Below are 19,117 nucleotides of genomic sequence, written 5' to 3'. Positions count from 1 at the left end.
ACATTTTCCCCCAAGTGGTGATGGAGATGGCCTCTTATCAGCTTATTAGTGGCTGTGGACAAAAGAGTTTCTTTTTCCCTGTAGTTTGATCAAAAGTCCTAGGGCTAAGCTCTCCCTGGCCGTGATGAGGGGTCAGGTGCCTCTCTCTGAACCATTCAGTGGGCCAGGGGGAACATGGGCTTCTCATTGGCCAGACCTGGGTCACGTGCCCACTGCTGGAGCCAATCATAATTGTTCTTCTCACCTAACTGTACAGCTAAACAGTGGGAGAGCAGTGGTTCCCTCACTAAAGAGAAATGGGGATACTCCTACCCAAACAGGGAGCAATTATAACTGGGCCGGCAGAAACAAAGTAGGTTCTCTATGTAGGTCAGCTTTCATGTTCCCAAAAAACTTTTGATTTAAAATTTAAGAAAAAATATGTACAAGGCATATGTGGATGTATGTGAATTGTACAAAAATACTTCAAGTAAGAAACAGTGTTAAACAAGTTGACGCAAATGTAATGTTTGCTGTTGCAAATAAAAGATCATGGCCACTTAATTTAAACACGATGGTTCATATACTTCTTTCACTTAAAACTTGTTTATGATATCACAAAGATTTTTTTCTGGACCATTGTTATGCAAGGTGACAGCTCTAGAGAAAAATACCTTGGAACGAGTTCCCATAAAACATGTTGAAGTGCTGTCTTTTATTTTTTTTATTTATTTTTGTCTTTTTTTTTTTTTTTTTGGTCTTTTTGCCATTTCTTGGGCCGCTCCCGCAGCATATGGAGGTTCCCAGGCTAGGGGTCCAATCAGAGCTGCAGCCACCGGCCCACGCCAGAGCCACAGCAACGCAAGATCCGAGCTGCATCTGCAACCTACACCGCAGCTCACGGCAACGCCGGATCATTAACCCACTGAGCAAGGGCAGGGACCGAGCCTGCAACCTCATTGTTCCTAGTTGGATTCATTAACCACTGCGCCACGACGGGAACTCCTGAGCCCTGTTCTAATTACAGACCTGAGGGTGTCAGGTGGCCTCCTTTCTTCCCTATGAGGTGGCAGGCAAGGGTGTCTCCTGCGCGTGGTGAGGAGGATGGGGTGGAAATAGCATTGAAAAAGCACGCGCTTTGGAAGCAGAGAGACCTGTGTTCAAACGGCCCTTCCTCCTTTGCTAGCTGTGTGATCTTGTGCCCTTAAATGTTACTTGTAAAATTGGGATGATACTAACCATTGAGAGTTACCATCTTCATTATCATCCTCAATTTTTATAGCTCCTTTTGATTGAGAGCTGCATAGATAGCTAGTGATTTCAGCACGTTATCTCATTCAGTACCTCTGATGGGGACAGTCGTGCTGTTCCATTTTACAAATGAGGCACTGGGACACGGAGAGGTTAAGTAACTGCTTGAGGGTTATGATGGGTTTTGGTACAGTGTACTCAGTATCCTAAAGTAATACTTGCTGCCCCGCTCGTAAATGGTAGCTAGGATTTTTCAGTGATTTAAAGGTTGTTGAAGAGATTCAGCAGTGCCTCGTCCTGAATCCCTGATGGCCGAAGACCCAGAGCATTTCTAACCATCTCTCTGTGGTTAGAAACCTTACATTCCCATTGGCTGCCCATCAATACATGGTTCGATTTATTTCCCTGGTGGGACCCAGCAGAGTGGGAACAGGCAGAGAAGCAATTAGGTGGCTTCATTCAGGGGTAGAGAGGGATTGGTGGTGACCAGCAAGTATTGCTGAAATGCTTGACTGCAAGGCACACACTAGAGAGGGGGGTGGGGAAGCCCTAAGGGGCTGATGAAGGGGGACTGTACTGGAGGCTTCTTGGGAATTGGGATGGGAGTGGGGGAGATGGAAGGAAGATTTCCACCCCCCCTCCCCAGGGAGTGGGATTGACCAAAATATCAGAAGTGAACTAGTTCCAGGAACTAATAAGCTCCATGGAGCACCCATGGGAGTCAATGATCAGAATAGCAATAAAAGCTGTTGGGATAGAGGAAGTCAGCAAAATGTGAAGCAAGAGGTCGATCGGGTGATTTTCATGGGATTTAAAATTGTCCAAGATGATGATGGTTAGAAGAAAGCCTTTGAAGTCAGGGCCAAAATCTTTGGTGCATCCAGGGAGGGTATGGCAGGGTTCTGACATCGAAGGGGAGAGTCTTTGAGTGAAGGCGAAGTTGGCCCCATCTGAGAGAGCTTATTGGGGATGTTGGGAGCACTCCGGCTCCGTCTCTGACGGGAGACACTGGGACATGGAAAAACAAGCTGTATAGTCTTGAGGTTTTGAGAAAAGTGATACATCAGAGAAAAACAAGGTTTCTTAATGAGGTGGAGAGAACACTTCTGCCTGTCTTATAGCAAAGGATGCTTCTACAGCCCGTGTTGAAATAATCCAACACTGTGTTCTTCTTAGAAGGAGAGCAGTAGATGGATAGGAAAATTGCAGTTTAATTCTTGACCCCTTACCCCATACAAAGAGCAGATGTTACTCGTGTTCTCCAGGAATACATTCTGGGAGAAAGGAGCCAGTATTGGCCGAGGGGCCCATCCAGCGAGGGAGGCTGAAAGCTGACTGTCCAAAGAGATTTCAAAATTGTGAAGAAATGAGGAAATGCATGAGATTGCATATAGGCCCAAGCAGTCAATGGTAAGACAGTTCTGTCCAAAATCCTGTGTAGTTAAATGCTCGGTAGAATTGATTGGAACCTCCCTGAGAAGCAGGAGCCATCATAAAAAATTAAAAAGAAAATTAAATGATTATTGTTTATTGGGAGGACTGTAGTGTTGGTGGAAGTAAACACTGTTGATTAATAAACCTATTCCAAAAGATCATGAATGGTAACTAAATATAGATAATTGGAGCTACACACAGGATCCCCTGAGGTTTCCATATTGAATTTGTACCATTTACAAATCATAATAAGTGTGGCCTCTTATTGGCACTGCTCACATGGAAAAAGAAAAGACTGCAGCTGCTTCTTAGATCACTCATAAGAATAGCTCTGTATTTAGAACATTTTTCTTGATGACTAAGTAAAAAAATAAATCATTTCTTTGCCACAGAACTCTGTCATTATGGAAGGCTAGGAAAGGGAGAACCTTCTGAATTTCAAGGCAAAGTGGAGCCACGATGAGTTAGGGGATGTTGAGTGGAGTGGCTGCCTGCTGCCTGATATTTATCATCTGTGTTTGTTGTGCAGTGTGTACATAACGTATCTGTGCCATGGTTCCATTTGTTTACCTTTGAAACCTTTTTGTAGGTCATTTGGGACAGCTATTTTATTACAACCTAGAAACTAAGCAAATATAGTGACGGAAATATTTTGATTCCCCTGTGCTGCTGAGGAAGAAAAAAGTAGAGGTGTGTGTTTGATGTAGTACCTCTGAATGAGGCTTCTCTTTATTGAGGGGATCATCATTGATAAGGTGAAAGTTTAGGTCGTCTCTGTGGATACTGGGTTTTAAATAGGAATATACACAAAATAGGTGAATGAAAAAAAGACAGATGGAGGAAAGCCAGCAGGTCCCAGAGAGCAACCACAGACTTATCTAGCTGGTTTGGAGACAGCTCACCTTCTGGAAGCTGGACTTAAAACAAGTCACAGCTTGTTTATGATTGGAGGAAATTCAGTCTCTCTGCTTCATCTAGGAAAGGTCTGCAAAGCTAGGAGAAGTCGTTGAGTGTGCGTTACCTAGACAATGTGGATCAGCAAACATACTCAATCTGAGAAGGGCAAAGAGAGTGCCATGCTGATTTCACAGGAAGTAGGCTAGAAGCATGGGGCGGAAATAGATATAAAAAAGCAGTTTTGAAACCAATGGGTGCTTCCCCCCCCCCCTTATTCTAACAAGCCTGTGGGAGGGCCACTTCGGGCCAACTTTGGTAAGAGAGATCACCGAACAGTATACCACCCTGCAAGGATTAAAACTATCATTGGAGATCTTTTCAACAATCCCTAAACGGGGGCGGGGGGGGGGGGGAAGATGATGGACCGGTGGTCACACCTCAATTAACACTTGGTTCTGCAAAACGTTTTTATGGCTGAAGTGGCCAACAGTCTGAGCCAGGGCATGGGAACCTGTGATCTTGCTTCAGGAGATGATCATGAGGCTCAGTGGGTGGCTTTAACCTTGACATTCTTTCTCCTCGAACATCCATTCTTTGATAAAAGGAGCTAACAAAAAGGGACCCAGTGATACTGAAATGCAGAGAATGTTTAAAACTTGGTCCAAAATTGTTAACACATGTTCCACAGGTCTTAGGAAATGTACTTGTGGTTTAATTTTTTTTTCCCTAAGATGAGACGTGAGCTTTAATGAAAAAAAATCTCACTACTCAAACATTTTTTCCAAATATGACATCGCTTTCCACAAATTTTCAGATGCTGTATGTGCTCAGAAATAAAACACTGACTTGATACTAGAGAAAGCAATTTACCAAGAGGCTTTCAGTCATGCTCCCTCTGGAAAAAAACAAGTGCATCACACAAGTTTACTCTGTAGAAACTTGAGAAAATGGAGTAACCACTTGCTTAACTTTAAATTCCATAGTCCTGCTTTGCCCCCTTTACTCTTTGGACTCAGAAATAAGTCTTTCTTCTGTGATTGGTCCTGGACACACCCATGAAACAGACCATGTTTCTACCCAAACCCCAGCTCTGAGAGCTCTAGCTCCTCTCCAGGGACCCTGTCATCCTCTCTCCTATGCTTCTCCCTTCACTGACACTGAGCTACCCATGACCAATCATGGAGAACTTGAATTTGCAAGTTGAGCCAACAGGTAAAATTAAACTATATTTAAATCGGCCTTTCTAGACCCTTGAAATTATTCAAATAGGTAGTGCTTCCACCACTGAAAAGGAAAAGCCAACCTACTTGCCTCTTTACACCTTTCTTCCCTCCCCCACCCCCCACCTGCTTCCTCTTCACTTAGTTGGGGAGGCCAGAAATCAGGGTGGTCTATGTGGCCTTTGTCATATCAGGGCATGAAAACTGTTCAGTGGCAGGGCTTTCTCTGTTAGCTGTTTTCTATTCAGTTCCACATTGCGGAGAGTATTTTGTGTCCGTTTAGTCCCTGGTTAGAGAGAGCTGTTGTAGCCTCATCTTGTTCCCATTTCATCTCTCAAGCACACCAGGCTGGCCTAAATTTGAACTGGGGTGAAGCTAATGATGAAGCGCTGACTTTCTCTCCCCACCTTTGCCAGCCGGAAACTTTCTCTTTTCCTGGCAGTGCCATTGAGAAAGGGCTAGACCAGTTGGGAGGGGAGGCTTGGAATTAGGTCCCCTTGCTTGGGTGGTTGCCACATTAGGGGGTGCTTGTCCTCAGGACCCACTGTGAACACCCCTTATTGCTGATGGATCCATAGTCAGCTCTCAGGATGCTCCCCCAGGACAAGCACCAAGACTGACCTGGGCAGGAAGGGCTTATATCCTTATACTTGGCAGGATTTTCTAGTTTCTTTGGCCAGAATTCTCAGGAATGTGTGTGGAAATGGACTCTAGGGGTGTGAGGCCAAGGAGAAAGGAGTGTCTACTGAGTGAGACTGGATTTATTGATATGGTTATATTTAACAGAGATTCCAGATTTAATTGTTTAAGTGCATGGCTGGGACTCTTTAATGGTTTAGTCTATTTGGTTGATGAAACTTAACCAAATGAGCCTACGTTCTCAGCAGGGGAAGAATGTACCCGATTCCCTGGTGGGCTGGAGAGGGAGGAATCCAAAGACGTGAGGTGATAGGAATGTTGGTGTGAATTTCTCAAGTTGAGCTGCTCCCCACCACAGGCACTGAGAAAACAGAAACAGGCGGTGAAGGGAATCTGCAGGGTGATGGTTCTCTGGAAGGCAGCCTTTAACAGCAGGAGATGATGCCACCCAGATGGGTTGTTCCTTGGCCATGATGGGATCCCAGAGAAGCAAAGGCCAAGAACTTAACCACCCAAGCAAGATAGGCACACTCCTCTTAATGGACAGCAGGGATGAAGAGGTAGAGTGTTTCATCCTGGGAGGAATTTTGATGATAGCGAGTTGATCATTCTCCCAAGGGATAAATCAGAAGGATGGTCTTCTTGAGGTTCACTCTCTCCCTCTATGTATTTTATAAGCAGAAGATGCCTGGTCTGAGTCAGAGACCTGAGCTGAGCCATCACAGGGGAAAGGCACAGCTTTTTAATACAGCTTCTAGACCCAAGTCAGACTCAGAGTGATTAAGGCCATGTTCCCTTGAGGGAATCATAAACACTGCCACATGCATGTCTGGTAGATGTTCTTTCGGGTCTTCCCCCAGAGAGGCTTGTGTTCACTTACTAAACAGCTGTGTCCAAAACAGAAGGAAGCACCTGGGCCTTTTAGAGATTTCTAGGCACTGCTCTGAGTTGATGTTAATATCTGAGGACCCAAGATGCCACTCTGGTCCATCGGTCCATGTGGGTCCATGTGTGGGCTTATAGCGGTCAGGTAAAAAATGGAATTCTGGCTGATCTAAAAATGGCAGTGGTTCCAGGAGTCTACAGATCATGCTCGGGTTACTTGCTTCATCAGGGGAGATGTATTTGACAACTGACAGAATCTCCACATTGGCTCTCTGACTTGTGAGGGAAGAGCTATCAGTGGTGGGAAGGGTCAAGTGGAAGTCCATGGAAATTTCCCTTCTATACCAGAATAGCAGAAAGGAAAACTGCATTCCTGGTGGAGTTGCAGAGATGAATGCTCCCAACAAAGACTTGAAGAAATGAAGATAGCAAGTTGCTTCTCATATCTCCTTCCACCTTGGCTGTTTGGTCCATGCAGAAGGCAGATTTATTTTAGAGAGTGACTTTGGAGTCGTGTAAGCTTAAGGAAATGCTGATTCCAATTTCAGCTGCTATTGAAGGTGTGGTATCTTTATTGCAAACTATCAATACAGCCCCTACCTCCCCTTATGCAACCTTTGGCAAATACTTTGTCTCTGAACCAGATGGCAGAAGCAGTTTGCTTTTACCTGGCAAGGCTAACAATATACTGTCACAGTCTTGACTCGCATCCTCGATTTTGCACTATGATGTCCCACGGCACCCTGCACTGGTCCAGGACATTTATGACATTATAGTGATTGGACCTGATACACAGGAAATAAGTCCTTTAGATGCCTTAGTGAGACACAGTCAGACCAGGGGGTGGCAGATAAACCCCATTCTTACTACCAATTCATGTATTGGTTTGTGTCCAGTTAGGGGAGCAGAAACCACATTAACTCTTTAAGCAGAGAGAATTTACTATTATTAGGGATTGGTTGAGCAGGTCATGGAGGATGGAGGGTGTAGGAAAGGAAGGCTGAGATTGGCAGGGAGAGTGGTAGCAGGAAGTGGCTACTGCTCCTGGGGCCCACTTCTAGGGCAGGAGTGACAAAGGAAAGAGGTTGGGTTATCAAAATCCAGGAGCTGGGAAGAGGGGTGCTTCTGTGGGGCTGTGACCCAGACATTTGGGGAGAGGGTGCTACTGCCAGGTCTGAACTTTGTATTCTATTAGTAACCACAGCTCGAGGCTACACAGTAGCCACTGGCCGCGGCTTGAACTGTAGTGACCAGGAAAGGAGTGTTAATTGGGCCTGTTCTAGAAGCTGCGGGGGTGCTGTCTTTTGCATTTTGTGTCTCTCGAGCATCCCCTTCAGTGGAACCTAACAGGGAGCCAGGAGGCAAGGGAGGGTGTTCTCAGAGCCCTTGCCCCCGTCCCTGCATCACAGAGTGGGGAGGGGAAGGGGCCAGGGGCCAGCTCAGCTTCCCTGGCTGGAGCAGATTTTGTCCAGAGAGGCCATGTGCTTGTTTCCAGGTCACTTTTGACCCCTTGGTAATTTGTGCTAGTTTTCCTTCCCCTCATTGACCTTAGCCTCCTTGGTGGTGAATTTGGAGCTGGGGCTGGGGCAAGGGGAGGGAAACTGGTACAAAGTTGCCTTTCACTTTTTTGTTTTTAGGTGATTTGGTTTATGGTACCTGGTCCCTTACCTCCTAAAACCCTGTGGTTTGGTTCTCTTGGTAGACCTTCATCTCAAGTTTCCTCCCATTTATGCAAGATTCCAGGGTGTTTTTCTCCCTGAATCCCTTCTCTCTCGTTCCTTTTCACAGCCTCTGCTTGCAGTGCCCCGAGCTGTGTTTTAGAACTATTATCTAGAAGCAGATTAGAGGAGATTTAAGATGATAGGAGGTGTCTCCTGCTTGATGTAAGTCCCCCCTGCTCCTTCCCTAAAGCAGCAAGATTATGGGGGGGGGCCGAATTTGTGAACCAATGAACTCCCCAGCGGTGTTCTCAAGAGCCCAGAGCAGTTTGGCCTCTTCCAGCTCATCTACTGTGAATTGGCCTCATTTTCACTTTGCTTGTCATTTCCAGCATGGAATAATTTTATCTCCAGTCTGTTTTCTAAGGGAACACTCAAGGGTGAAGTCCTCTCATTCTCTGCCTTTGGAACTGGCAGAAAACAGGGCCATGAATGTCCATGACCCTGCGACTTCTAGACGCTGTCAGTGGCTGCTCTTCTCCCTAAGCCAGGGACTGTGTGCCTTTCTCTCCTGCTCTCAGTGGTTTGGGGAACAAATCTCACGATCCATCGTCAGTCATAGCTGCAGGCTACACAACAGCCATTGCCCTTCCACTAACACTGTAGGGACCAGAGAAAAGCAAAGAAGTCCTTTGTGCCAAACAGAGGTCATGAAGCTCATCCAAGAGCTTCATGGTGGCGGTGGTGGTGCTGGAACTCCGGCCCAAGCCTGGTTCCCAGCCCGATGCTCTGATTCAGCGGGGTTGAAGGTCTACAGGCTGTTTTCATTTCTTCAGAAACTGAACAGAAATCTGCACGTCCCCACAGTGAGGCTTTATGTTACCCATGTGTAGATTTACTGTTGATTCAAATTTATAAAATTTCTGTGGGAACCATGCCACGCGCATCAGGAGCACCCACCCTTTGGCACTTGTTTGTCGGGGAAGATATCAGCAAATAATGATTAAGGCCAGTGGAGAAGAAATCCTTTTGTGAAGGGAAACAGTTATCAAGTGATTCCTGAAAATGGTGCCTAGGTGGGGCAGCCCAGGCATGATTCATCACTTGAGTGTCTCCCTAGGATGAGAATCCTAAAGACTTCAGCTTCCTGCTGAGTTGCCTGGCAGTCAGATACATTTACTGCCCTAAGGTAATTGCTACTTTTTATCAACAAGAAATGCCCTTTCAGAGAAGTTAGGCCCCACATCAGAAGATAAAGATTTTTCAGAGGTCCACTTGGAGTGACTAGTAACCATGAAACAATTCCACTAGTTTTGCAGGGTCTGTGGCTTAACATCTCAGAGTCTTCCTCATACAGGAAATTTTACTACTGCTTGATGCACCATTTCTTCTGAATGCTCCAGCCTGTGCAGCCAGGGCAGGACCACGGCACCCCAGCTGGATGGGTGCGGTCCTTGTGGACCGGCAGGGCAGCACTTGGCTTTCAGGCAGCTACACAGAGTGGCTTGAATCTCTGTCCACAAGGAGATTTGGTTTGGACCAACCGCCATTTTTTGATTTAACCTCAATTTGAATCTGGTTGTCCAGACAAATAGATTCTAATGTAACTGCTGATCAGGGGAGGTATTCTTAATGGGATAAAAATGAATTACATAGCCATTGGACAAGTTCTACAAAGATTGATTGTCCCTGGCATCTGTTAAAAGCTCTCTCCAGTGTTCATGAATTGTTGACCAAGACCTTCTGCCATCTTGGCTCCTTCTCTCCTTAGGTGGGATGAGAAAAATCAAGGAGCCCCAGCTTGGGAGATGGGGGTGTTTGTCTGATACAGATTAGCCCGAGCTCGCAGTTCATGAAGCAGGAGCTGGAGCTATAGAACCTTGGTTTGCATTCGAGCTCTCTTCCCTGGTCATGTAACCTTGGTCATGCTACCCAATCTTTGAGTCTCAGTTTTTCATTGTTCACTGTGGTGAATCTTGCAATGATTGTGATGAGGATTAAAGGAAATAGTGGAAGAGCGTGAGCAATGTAGCACGAGCAATGTGCCTGTCCTGCTTCCACAAGCAGGCTGTGAGACAGGGGTGAAGTTCAGAGCTTTTCCAAGAGAGGTCGGAGGCCACAGCCACTCTAGGGGGAGCCACCTAGAAGAGTTTTTGACTTTTACATCTTATCTGAGCGGCATAAGAGTGGTGGATTAGCACATGGAGCGTGGCTTTGGTGTCAGATGGATGGGATTTCAGTGTTGGTCTTGCTTATTGGACTTGCATATGTATTAATTACCTGGCTTTCCGAACCCATTTCCTCAGCTCTCAGCGCTATTGCGAGGAACAGCACTGATGCATATGGAGTGACCAGTGCTATGTCTGACTCCCAGGAAGGATTCATTGATGATGCTGTTTTACCACATAGTCTTTAACCCCGAGTCTTCTATTGTAGAATACTGATGGAAGGAAGGGGTGAAGCAGCGGCTCAGATATGCACGCGTATAGGCAAAGGCAGGCCTTATAACTTACTTCAACCTTTAAAAGAACGGAAGTCTGATGAGCCTTCATAAATAGTATTTTTAAAGATTTTGTAATTAGATGTGTAAGGTGGTTAATTCCTTGTATCATAGAGAACATGTATTGGCCTTTAGGGTATTGAGTAACTCAAGAGAATAGATTACAAATAATTTACTCTTACATCAGGGGATGTTAAATATGTTTTAAAACCTTGAATATATCCTTCAGCCAAATTAGCTGAGAGGGGCAAGAGTGAAGATAAACAGATATGTCACTGGATGTAAAGAGAATAACCGTGGCAAAATATGAGACATTCTGTGTGTCCAAATCTGGTTAGAGAGAGCTTCAAAAACAGTTTCATGATAACCTTGGCCATTCAGGACCAAAGTAAACAGTTCTGATCATCTTTTTATTTTTTTTTAATTGAAATAGTTGATTTACAATATGGTGTTAATTTCTGCTGTACAGCAAAGTGATTCCTACGTATCTTTTTATGTACTTTGTAGTATACGTTTCCATTAGGGTTTCTCTCAGGAGATGGAATATAGTTCCCTGTGCTCCACAGTAGCACCTTGTTGATCCATTCTGCAGGTCATGGTTGGCATTGTTCTGATAATCTTCAACAAACCTGTCACCGTCATTTGCCTACTATCTGTACTCACAGGTTATAAATCCATTTTAATTAAAAGTGGTAAAAGCAACACCTGACAGTGTTAACATCTGTTCACCAAGTGCAGCACCAGTTCTATACAGTATGACGTCGACACCTTTGAACTGAGAAATGATCCAGCTTTAGCAAGTGATAAATGAAGTTGATAATTGTCTGGTGAATTTAGGTTATGGGCTCGATTTGGACAAATCAGAATGCAGGATGGGTTTTGCCCTCTGTTGGGAGGGCTTGCTGAGGGTGCATGGCCGATGTTCAGATAATTTCCAAGTCTCTGCTTCCCTTCGCTATAGACTTGGGATTTACTGGCTGTTGAAATGATCCCACATCTCATGGGCATGTACCTTCACAACTCTTAAGTGGGTGAAACCAAGGTTAGGCAGTCCCTAGAGTTGAAAGATTCCATGAAACTCTTGAGATGCTTTCAGTCCACTTTCTTCTTGACCGAAGCCCCTTAGAATTCCATGTTGAGTTCAACCAGATACACTTGAGTCTTTTCTCTTTCAGAAAAATAACTCATTTATACTAAACTAGTGCTTCAAGAAAATCTTCCTGATCCTCCTAAAAATATGCCAAGTAATTTTAGGAGGAAATGGATTCCTCTTCAAGGAAAAGAGGCCGTGCATTTTAGACTAGGAATTCCCTCCAAAAACTTTTTGAACATTTCCTCCTCCTCTGTGTAATAGGTCATATGTAAAATGTTTTTTTTTTTTCCTTTGGCTGTACCCTCGGCATGTGGAAGTTCCTGGGCCAGGAATCAAATCCAAGGCAGAGCTTCCACCTATAGCGTAGCTGCAGCAATGCTGGATCTTCACACTCTACGCTGGGCGGGGATGGAACTGCACCTCCCAGAGACAAGCTGGATCACTAACCCACTGTGCCATAGCGGGAACTCCCTAAAATGTTTTTTTTTTTTTTTTAAAGGTTAAATTGATTTAACCCTTTCTGCACCAGATAAATCTTTCATAACTAAAGTTGTGCCACTGAGCTGACATGAGACACTGAATCATCGTGTGTTAAGACTAGAAGGGACCTTGAGTCATCTGGTCGACCCCCTTATTTTACAGATGGATATCGGCAGACAATTTGCCCACAGCCTGTCCATCACACAGGAGGCAGGTGGCACAGCCAAGACAAAACCCAGGCTTCGTGATGCCTAATGGTGCTCTTTCTAATCTTGGCTCCCCTCAAGTTTTTCATTTTGTTTAGCAATTAGGCTTGTTGGCACTTGCACTTTTCGGTAAGTAGAACATTGCCAGTTTTTAGTGTATGGATGATTGAGGTAGAGTCAGAATACTGTGTTACCAAAATACTGGGTGGAAGAACTTGAACAAAATTGCCTTTAACTCATCAGTTCCCTTCTTCTCAGAGCCAAAAATGAAGTCTTTGTAACCAGACGGCTCATAAAATGTTTTTGACCTTTCAGAACAGAAGACTCGATAGCAGAAGATGACAAGAGGAGGTATGTTTGGTATTGAGGCTGCTTTAAATTTGAATAATTTTGGCCACACCTGATGGATTTAATGTAACATGAATTCGTTTAACTCATGGGTTTAATCAACCGCTCTAGCCCATTGCCAATAATACAGATCCTACCAAGAAAACTTTTGGCACAGAGAGTAACAGGTAGGAGCATGTGATCTGATCAAGAACTCACCCAGGGTTCCTAATCATGGGCTTCTTTCGAGCACGCTTGGGTTGTCCTGTGCACACGGCCTGGGCTAGTTTCCACCCTGTGGCCTCTGGCTGTGCTCCCAAATTGGAGGACCTCCCTTCATTCCCGCTGCCTTCTCTGTCCTCCCATCCTCTGAGCCACTGCACTCCACTCTCACTCTCTCCTCACTTTGTATCTACCTGTAGGTAAAATGACCCTGTCCGTAACACCTGTTCCCGAGTTGACCACTCTGAATTCTTCATAACTGTTGACTGATCAACTGTAACATGTCACCGTACTGATACTCCTTACTCTACAAAATCGTAACAATCCCACCTTCTTCTTTCCCACTGCAGGCAAAATATCTAAAAAATTCTACTATACAGCTTTTTTAATATATAGCTTTTTTTGAGCACAGAAAAAGTTCTGTCTCCAAGGACAATAATATTCTTAATTCGACTTTTGAAAAGTCATGAGTTATTTTAAAAGTTCCGTCATTGTTCGAAGGACTCCATGCTTTCATGCATTCATAATTTTCTACAGGTGGATAGTACACCATGTAGTTTGGCCTGATTTTTCTCTGCTTCTTTTCCTTAAGAAACTACGGAGGGGTGTATGTTGGTCTACCATCTGAAGCCGTCAATATGGTATCCAGCCAAACAAAGACGGTACGAAAAAGTAAGTAAAACCATATGATTTTTTTTTGTTTTGTGAAAAAAAGTAAAATTGTTATTTCAGCTTTCCTGCTCCCCCTACATAGCACCGAGTCACAGTGGGCCGTGTTTAAGAGCTGTATTTGCTCATTGTGATCATTGTCAAAATCGCCACCCACATGATGCAAGTAATTCCAGAGCAAAATTGAACAACTCACTGTTCATGGTTATGTTCCGTGGATCCCCAGGGAAGACTCTTGAGAAATGAATGACTAGTTATACAAGAAGAGCAAGAGGGGAAGTGGGGGAAGGGGAGGGGACTGGAGGGGCGAGAAAAGGCCATAGGAACAGCTCCCCAAGGTGGACAGGACAGAGCAGGCGATCCCTGTCCTGCACAGATTGTTCCTTTCAGTGATGATCTGTGTGGAAACGAAAGCACACGTTTTTTTAAGTTTAGGCAATTGTGGTAGAACAGAGGTAAACTCCTGCCATAGATGATAAATGGGACTGATAAGTCATCTGGTAAATAGAATAACTGCTTATTGGGTAATGAAATGACGTAAGGCTCCTTTCTGGGTTTTATTAGTAATTATGAAGTCCTTTTGAAATAAGTACGATTGCAACCTTCTTGCTTGAATAAAAGTTTTTAAGTGTGGCTCGTGGTAAAAGAATGCCGATTTACTCATCACTGTACACTGATACATAGCTTTCAAGAGCTGTTAATGTTTAATTTGTACACAAGCCTTGTATTATTTTAACATATTATTTTTCCTCATTCTCTTTTTCTGGTTGATGATTTAGACTCGCAAGGACATCCATGTCACAACTATTTGTAGCTTTATGGGAAACTAGAATTAGGTTCTTTATAACTGAACTTTTCTTCATTTTCTCTTTAAGATTAGAAGAAAATATCATGACTCAATCAGCAAGAGGTACTGTATGTTTTTGTAAATAATTCTATGTATTTAGCCTTGATGAATGAATTGTAGCTATTACAATGCTCCGTATTTCTAAGAAATTTTGAGCCTCAAGATTAACAAGGGGTCTTATCTTCTTAAATCTGTGGAACCCACATGTTTTATTGTAAAGAGCTCTTTATGATTAAATCAGTTTTCTTTGCAGCTTTTTTTCCCCCCAGCTCCCCGCCCCCATGCAACTTAATTCATTTGGTAAGAACAAGCTAAGCGTTTGACTAAAATACTAAGCTTTCAGAGTTCCCTGGTGGCCTAGCAGTTAAGGGCTCAGTGTTGTCATTGCCGTGGCTTGGGTTCTATCCCTGGCCCTTTTACATGCCATGGGCACAGCCCATAAATAATGAATAACCAAGGTTTCATTCTTCCTTGTCAAAATCTTTGTGGGGTTAGGACCTTGGAAGTGACAGATAAGCAGACTAGAGAGGCTGGGAATTAGATTAGGATCGATATTAAATGTTTGGCAGTAGCCAGGGGGTAGTTAATATACAGAGGAAAAAAATGTCAGTACCAAAGCTGCAGTGGAGCCAGTGGTCCATGTGCAGAGATGCAGTTCTGCAGAAAGAATCAAGTCATAGACCGAATTTCCAGGTTAAGGTGTTATAAAACATGTTCATCATGGACAAAAGAACCCACTGCCCAAAAGATGAAGCACTGTGAACCTCAGGAAGATCTTAGAAGTAACTCCGAGAGAACAAGAACCAGGACAGAAGAAAAGATAGCTTCCATTTATTAACTACCCTCTGGGTACCAGTCTCTAAAGGTTGCTGACCTGCATTTCCATACAGGCAAAGAGTTTGAGTTCACCTGGTCCAAAATTACACATGGTGCTTGGGTCCCCACTGTCTTTCAATCTTGCTGAATGACAGCCCACCTCTTTGGAATACTCCGTGATCAGGAATGCTCTGTCCTCTGGCATAGCCTGTTCTCTCTGGAAGCAGACCACTTGGATTGAATTGAGACTGTTTTTACTTCCTAGCTGGGCAAATTACTTCCTCTTCGTAGCCTTCATTTTGTAATCTGTAAAATGGAACTCATGCTTATCTTGAGGGGTTCTTGTTAGGGTTAAATATGAAGTGAATGGTAGCTCTGCTAGAATAGTCAGGGCCACCATCAGCATTACTGTCATCCTGAGGATCCAGCCCCTGGTAGACCAGAGGCAAGACTGATTTTTAATGAGCCAACTTCTTGCTCAGGGCCAGTAATGGTGCTGGCTTTGGGGGTGGGATGGGTTGCAGGATAAGCTCACAGGTGGCAACAAATGAGCTTTCCTACCTGGGGAAAGGGACCTGGAAGTCGTAACTGGTTTCTGCCCGACTAGAAATACAACAATCTTGGGCATCCACTTCTTCCAAGACTCTCTCTACAAGGCAACAACATGATGGAGCTTGCCTGGTGCTCAGAGGCACATGAGGGTGGGGGAATTTCTCTTTAGGGATTTGTTGGAGATTTTCTATTTCTGGGATTTTTGGTAGAGTTCTCATTCTCCTTTAGATTTCTAAGTTCCCTGCTAGCTTTCCCTTATGCAGCAGCATTTTTGTCATTTGCATTAAACTGATGAAAGATCTCTTTGAAAGCAAGCATACATGACTGTGCACCCTCCTGAAAACAGGGTGTATTTCAGAAAGCATCTGAGGACAGTGGGATGAAGCGCATGTAGATGGCGAACAGGACAGTTGGTAGCGATGCTGGAGCACAAGACCCTAGATCTGTTACCTTCTTCCAGTTTTCACATAAGAGACAAGATTGTTGTTCAACTTTGCATGTGGATCTAAGATTTCCTAAGAACAGCTGAGCAACGCTGTTGGCGAGTCAGTCCAGATAATGCTAGATGGCTGGCTAGAAGACTGCTCATGGCTATCAATATAAAAATAAACATTTTATTGCCATCCTTCTCTCTTCTCAGTTATCACTGTGACTCAGTTATAAACATATACATTTTTAAAATCATCTTTTCCATTATGGTTTAATCCAAGGATACCGAATATAGTTTCCTATGCTATCCAGTAGGACCTTGTTGTTATCCATTTTATAGGTAATCATCTGTATCTGCCAACCTCAAAGTCCCACTCCATCCCTCTCCTACCCACCCTCCTCCTTGGCAACCATAAGTCTGTCCTCTGAGTGTTTCTGTTCTGTGGATAGGTTCATTTGAGCCACATTTTAGATTCCACATGTAAGTGATATCAGATGGTATTTGTCTTTCTCTGACTTATTTTCCTTAGAGTATAATAATCTCTGGGTGCATCTGTGTTGCTGCAAATGACATTATTTCATTCTTTTTTATAGCTGAGTAATATTCCATTGCGTATATGTACCACTTCTTTATCCATTCTTCTGTCAATGGACATTTAGGTTCTTTCCATGTCTTGGCTATTGTGAATAGTGTTGCTATGAACACAGGGGTGCATGTATCTTTTTGAATTACGGTTTTGTCTAGATATATGTCCAGGAATAGGATTGCTAGATCATATGGTAATTCTGTTTTTAGTTTTCTACCTCCATACTGGTTTCCATAGTGGCTGCACCAACTTATATTCCCACTTACAGTGCACAAGGAGTCCCTTTTCTCCGTACCCTCTCCAGCATTTGTTATAGACTTCCTATTTGTTACTTGCAGATTCCTATTTTTTTTTTGTCTTTTTAGGGCCCCACCCGTGGCATGTGGAGGCTCCCAGGCTAGAGGTTGAATTGGAGCTGTAACCACTGGCCTACAACAGCCACAGCAACGCCAGATCTGAGCCCTGTCTATGACCTACCCCACAGCTCACACCAACACTGACCAGATCCTTACTTAACCCACTGAGTGAGGCCAGAGATTGAACCTGCATCCTCGTGGTTACAATTCAGATTCATTTCCACTGAGCCATGGTGGGAACTCCTTTGTAGACTTTTTAATGATGGCCAGAGGAATGCTTTTAGAGTCTCTTAAAATTATGTATATCATGATACGGATGGGTAGTTTCTTCCACTGATGGACCAAGGCTGAAAAGTTTTGCCCATTTGGATGTACAGAGTGCTGCTAGCACAGTGGTGCTTCTCAGAGGCTATTGGCTGTGCTCACTGCATCAGATCCCTGGTGGGGTGGGGGTTGAGACCCCAGGAGGGTCTGACCAGCAGCGAAGGACTGGGTTATGACTGAGCAGCCTCTGTCTTTGCAATATTGACAGTTGGCTAGGTTGGGGCATCATGTTGTTGTATTTTCACTCTAAGTTTCAGAACTCTTTCTCCAGCCTATCTTGTCTCATGGGTCAGCGGTGGTTTAACACTGCCCTGGCCACCTATTATTAAGTCTCAAGATATTGAACAGATATTGAGCATGTGTGTTGCCGAAAAGAAAAGTGAGTAGATCATTTGCAGGCCTAAGGCTTTTTTTTTTTTCTTTTTAAATCCAAGTGGTGCCTTTTTGTGTTTACGAATAACTCTTTCCCCCTTTTCTGTTTGTTGCCTCCATAGCTTGCTCATCAAGATCTGGATGGGATTTCGGCGTCGTGGGACATTGTGACGTGCACAGACATTTCCAAGGAAATTCCCAGTTTATAGTTAATGCCATGGGTACACATTGAATGTTACAGGACTAGAAAGGAATGGGTTGAACAGTACACTCATACCTGGCACTTGCCATGGTTCACCTGTGCAAGACGAGCTCACAAGCGGTTCTTGACCAGCTGGCCGCTGGCTCCTAGCGGTCATCACAGCTCGTGAAGATCATGTCTTTTTCATTGATACTTTTTGGATCGTTTTTATATAACAAAATCCTTCATCTATTTATAACTTAAAATAAGGCACGGTAAATGAATTACCCAAAGTAATATATTTGTTCTCTTTCACTATTTCTATTTCATGTTAATTGTCAGCTGTCAAAGTGATTCTAATGGTTCGCTCTTTTTTTACTATTTGTTTTTCAGCTTTATTTAAATGTCAGACGATTTTCTTTATTAAGGATGGTGTTATTACATTGTAACACTTAAACTGCTGAGATTTGCATGCTATACCTACCATTTGATTTACTTCCTATTTTCTTTAGTCAAAGGCTTATTATGTAACTGCGAATACTTCATAGCCACGAGGCTCCCATTTCTACTTGTGTGTGATCAGAGCATTTCATCATGTTAATTCTATACTGTTTTCAAGAACTTGTCACTGATGGTTAGTGGGATATTTGGGAATTTCTTACTTTGATAGTGAACATGCATCCACTTCGTACTGCACTGTAAATCACTTAATGTGCCAATGTATTTCAATAATTAAAAGTTTTTACCCCCTTTACCTGGATTTCTTAATTCTTTTTTGAAAGAACACTTTCAAATAAGTCACCCATTGTGACGTAGAGATATAACATATTGGCATGAAAAAATCATCATGTATCGATTACCATGAAAAACCAGAATTATGCACAAGATGAAAAGCATTCTCAGATATTTTGGTCCATACAGCTGTCATAGGGGCGTCAAGTTGATTTTTAAAAACCCGAAAGTTAGAATCACTGAGAAATGATTACAATACACATCCTCCCGTCTCATGTCCACACGCACATGGTGGCCTTTAACTGGAAGCTCAGCAGTTTATTCCATTGAGATTAATAGATGGATTAACTTTTTGAAAACATTTTGAATTACCTAGGTTTTCATCCATAAACTTAGTATGTTTGTCCAAACTGAGATTAACCACGACCACTTGGATGGGGCATCTGTCAGTTGTCTCCACT

The 19,117-nt window shown here is 43.6% G+C and overlaps 1 protein-coding gene across 1 annotated transcript in view; it reads left to right on the top strand.

Moving 5' to 3' along the window:
- The window catches only part of C5H12orf75 (chromosome 5 C12orf75 homolog), a 35,634-nt gene extending 16,956 nt beyond the window's left edge, over window positions 1-18,678 (top strand). The window contains exons 4-7 of the mRNA XM_021091585.1: window positions 12,558-12,593; window positions 13,384-13,463; window positions 14,336-14,370; window positions 17,866-18,678. Coding sequence (XP_020947244.1) covers window positions 12,558-12,593; window positions 13,384-13,463; window positions 14,336-14,340 — 121 coding nt within the window. The 3' untranslated portion in view covers window positions 14,341-14,370; window positions 17,866-18,678. The remainder of the gene's footprint in view (window positions 1-12,557; window positions 12,594-13,383; window positions 13,464-14,335; window positions 14,371-17,865) is intronic.

This window comes from Sus scrofa, chromosome 5 (assembly GCF_000003025.6).
Source record: "Sus scrofa isolate TJ Tabasco breed Duroc chromosome 5, Sscrofa11.1, whole genome shotgun sequence".
Classification (NCBI taxonomy): Eukaryota; Metazoa; Chordata; class Mammalia; order Artiodactyla; family Suidae; genus Sus; species Sus scrofa.
The sequence above is the reverse complement of the archived record's forward strand: the minus strand, read 5'-3'. Positions and strand labels throughout refer to the sequence as shown.